The sequence below is a fragment of the Brassica oleracea genome, chromosome C3 (assembly GCF_000695525.1).
Source record: "Brassica oleracea var. oleracea cultivar TO1000 chromosome C3, BOL, whole genome shotgun sequence".
Taxonomy (NCBI): domain Eukaryota; kingdom Viridiplantae; phylum Streptophyta; class Magnoliopsida; order Brassicales; family Brassicaceae; genus Brassica; species Brassica oleracea.
Window position 1 is genome coordinate 49825312 of NC_027750.1, and position 3668 is coordinate 49828979.

General features: G+C 43.6%; 1 protein-coding gene across 1 annotated transcript; it reads left to right on the forward strand.

Moving 5' to 3' along the window:
- The first annotated feature begins 6 nt into the window (after window positions 1–6).
- On the forward strand, window positions 7–876 carry LOC106330818. Its single transcript, XM_013769228.1, has one exon. The coding sequence runs from the start codon at window positions 7–9 to the stop codon at window positions 874–876; it is 870 nt and encodes a 289-aa protein (XP_013624682.1).
- The last annotated feature ends 2792 nt before the right edge of the window (window positions 877–3668 follow it).

The window sequence follows — 3668 nt, forward strand, 5'->3', positions numbered from 1 at the left end:
GATTTCATGGGTCCTTTCCCATCCTCATACGGAAACAAGTATATACTAGTCGCTGTGGACTACGTATCCAAATGGGTTGAAGCAATAGCTTCCCCAACCAACGACGCATCTGTAGTTATTAAGCTTTTCAAGAGCATAATCTTTCCGCGGTTTGGAGTTCCTACAATAGTCATTAGTGACTGTGGAACCCATTTCATCATTAAGGTATTTGATGGATTGCTTAAAAAGAACGGTGTTCAGCATAGAGTAGCTACGCCCTACCACCCACAAACCAGTGGACAGGTAGAAGTCTCTAATCGGCAAATCAAAGAAATTCTAGAGAAAACTGTAGGAATTGCCAGAAAAGATTGGTCTAGGAAACTAGATAATGCACTTTGGACCTACAGGACCGCCTATAAGACACCGTTGGGAACAACACCATTCCACCTCCTTTATGGCAAATCCTCTCATTTACCAGTCGAATTGGAGCATAAAGCAGCTTGGGCCACTAAACTTCTGAATTTTGATATAAAGCCTGCTGCTGAAAGGAGACTCATCCAGCTTAACGAGCTTGATGAAATCAGACATTTAGCCTATGAAAATTTGAAACTATATAAAGAAAGGACTAAAGCGTACCACGATAAGAAGATCTTATCCCGACATTTTGAACCGGATGATCAAGTCCTTCTTTATAATTCTCGGCTAAGGCTATTTCCTGGAAAGCTTAAATCTCGTTGGTCTAGACCATTCACAGTAACAGACGTAAAACCCTCCGGAGCCATAACTCTACAAAGTGATAAAGGGGATGAATTCACAGTGAACGGCCAACGAGTAAAACATTATTGGGCCAAACCCCCAGCAAATCGTCCCATTATTCTAAAACCCCCTGATAACTAGTTTATCAGGAAGTCGAGCTAAAGACTTTAAAATTTAAGCGCTGAGTGGGAAGCAACCCATTTTCTTTTAAAAAAAAAAATTATTTTTATTGTATTTTTATTTATATCTATATTTATATTTATATCTTATTATTAGTAAAATATTAGGAGTAATAGAAATCAAGAGTAGTTTATTTGGAGAAATATCGATCGATGTAGCTGTCTTGCCATCGATCGATGTGGACATATCGAGGGTTAACCTCATTTAACTCGACATCCGCCTCTTTCTCCTCTCATTCCCGAAACCCTAACGAAATCCAAACCTCTCTTTTCTCTCTTGATTCTTGACGGAATTCCTCCGTTTCTCGCCCTAATCCACTCGATTTCTCATTCTCTATCTGTTTAGTTCATTCACTCATCCAATCTACAAGGTTTGACTTCGCAATTCTCTATTGTTAGGAATTTTTAGAGTTGAGTTTTGAGATGCACTAGAACTTATGATTAGGCGCGGATTTGGGATGGTTTTGACGTTTCTAACGATTATCTAGTGTTAGGATTATGGATTTTATGTTGTTAATGCCCTGAAAGTGCGATTTCGAATTGAGTGATCTTTGCAGGTTTCGCGATTCGACATCGATTGATGCGAACTCTATAGCGTCGATCGATACCCTTATTGTCGACTAATTCTTAACGACATATATCGATCGATGTCTCACATACTTCATCGATCGAGGAGGAGATACGACGAAGCTAGTACATCCATACAGCACCGCGACCCTTGGCCTCGTGACGATAAAACACCCATCGACACATTCGAGGAGTTCGCTGACCCGAAGAAAGGGGTCAACAGCAAGGAGTGCATCAACCGCGTGCTCAAGGACGAGTGGGACGACTACGACAGCTTGTTCTACAACGCTTGGCTTGGCGTCTCTATCGAGCCTACACGGTTCATCGACCCATACATCTTACGGAAGCTCCGGATCGAGACAGACATCAGGTAGATGATCACGTAGCTCGGACTTGGTACCATGGCCATTCGCGCATACGATCTCCACGTCGACTTGGTCTGACAGTTTATGGCCACAGTCGAGCTCAGCTACAGCACCTAGAAGGCGAGGGTAGCAGGAGATGGTACACTGACCTTCTTCGCCAGGGGAATTCGATACAGGATCTCCATCCCCGAGCTCTGCCGCATCTACGGTTTCGATGAGGCTGCATCTGCGAGCAAGATTCCACCCTTCCTAGGCCTCAACGGATTCTGGGAGATAATCGGCACGAGGGCGTGGAATTCCAACTCCGCTACGCAGATAGACATCCGTCACCCCACCCTCCGGTACTTTCTACGGGCTCTTGCAAACACGTTGGTTTGCAAGATGGAGCCCAACAAGGTCAGGATACAGGAGCTTACACTACTCTTCTGTGGAGTAAACAGCTTGGTGAACCTGACTCATCTCGATGAGATCGACGACGTGGTGACTCCAAACCTCGGAGCCATTTTTGCTGCGCACTTGGTGGATCTGAAGAAGAAGCCCTTCATGGGCAAAGGCAGGAAGAAGGAGACGGTTGGGAGTTTGCTGACACCGATCTTTGAGTATCTAGGCATCCGCCTAGACCCGAGCACAGCCGACCGCTCCCACCGCTTCTTGGATGAGCAACACCTGATGAACTCAGGTTGGCTCAAGGAGGAACTTCTATGGAGTTTTAGGATTGGGAACCAGCACCGTCTACTGCAGATGCCGAACAGGATGATCAGAGCTCACTCACTAGCAGAGCTCACTCACTAGCAGCAGCAGAACCTTCAGAGGGTAGTTGTGGATGCTCTTCGTGCCATCTGGGCTAGAGTATCTTGCACAAGCAGAAGGACCATCAGAGCTCACTCACTAGCAGCAGCAGAACCTTCAGAGGGTAGTTGTGGATGCTCTTCGTGCCATCTGGGCTAGAGTATCTTGCACAAGCAGAAGGACCATCAGAGCTCACTCACTAGCAGCAGCAGAACCTTCTAGGCAGCGCAGGGATCCTTCGTCCGGGAGCGACGACGAGTCCAGCGAGGCCACCGACTAGTCCTCCCATTTCTATCTCTTTCCCTTATGAACTTGTTTTTCTATTTTTTGAACTTGTAGGATTTATATTTTAGACATATCTATGCTTTATGTTTGCGACTGTTTACTTATTTCTTATGTTTGGAGTGTCAAACAGAGCTAACTACACTGACAGATCACATGAGTTAGATTCAAGACATGACGCAGAATTTTATGTTCCTCGCCATCGATCGACACGGAGAGGATGGTATCGATCGATGTGCGGGACAGATAGGACGGTGTAATTTAAGTCTGGGGGCGGTTGTACTAACACCATCTTCTTGAGTTTTGCCAAAAATATTTTCAAAAATAATCTTATTAAGTCAAGAAGGGGACTATGAACTTATGATTTTTACTTGAATGTCTAACCACTTTTTAGCATTATTCGAGATTTATTGATTGCAGATAGTACTAAAGATGCTAAAGTGGATCAACCTGTCAACTATACACCCTTGTCTAGCTTGTTTGAAAGAACCAAAGCTAACCTCCAATACTAAACCTGACACAACTGCTTGTCTTAGGGATTGGTATACACGGGATCAGATTCTTCAAACAAGTTTGGAAGGTAAATCCTTGTGTAGATTTATCACCTTTTCTCTCTCTATTTCGACCCTAGATTTATAGGTAGAGATATTTATTTTCTAAAAAAAATAAAAATAAATAAATATATATATATATATATATACAATAGGTGACTAGTTAGGTAGAATCCGAACAGGAGTTAGTGGCTAAAAAA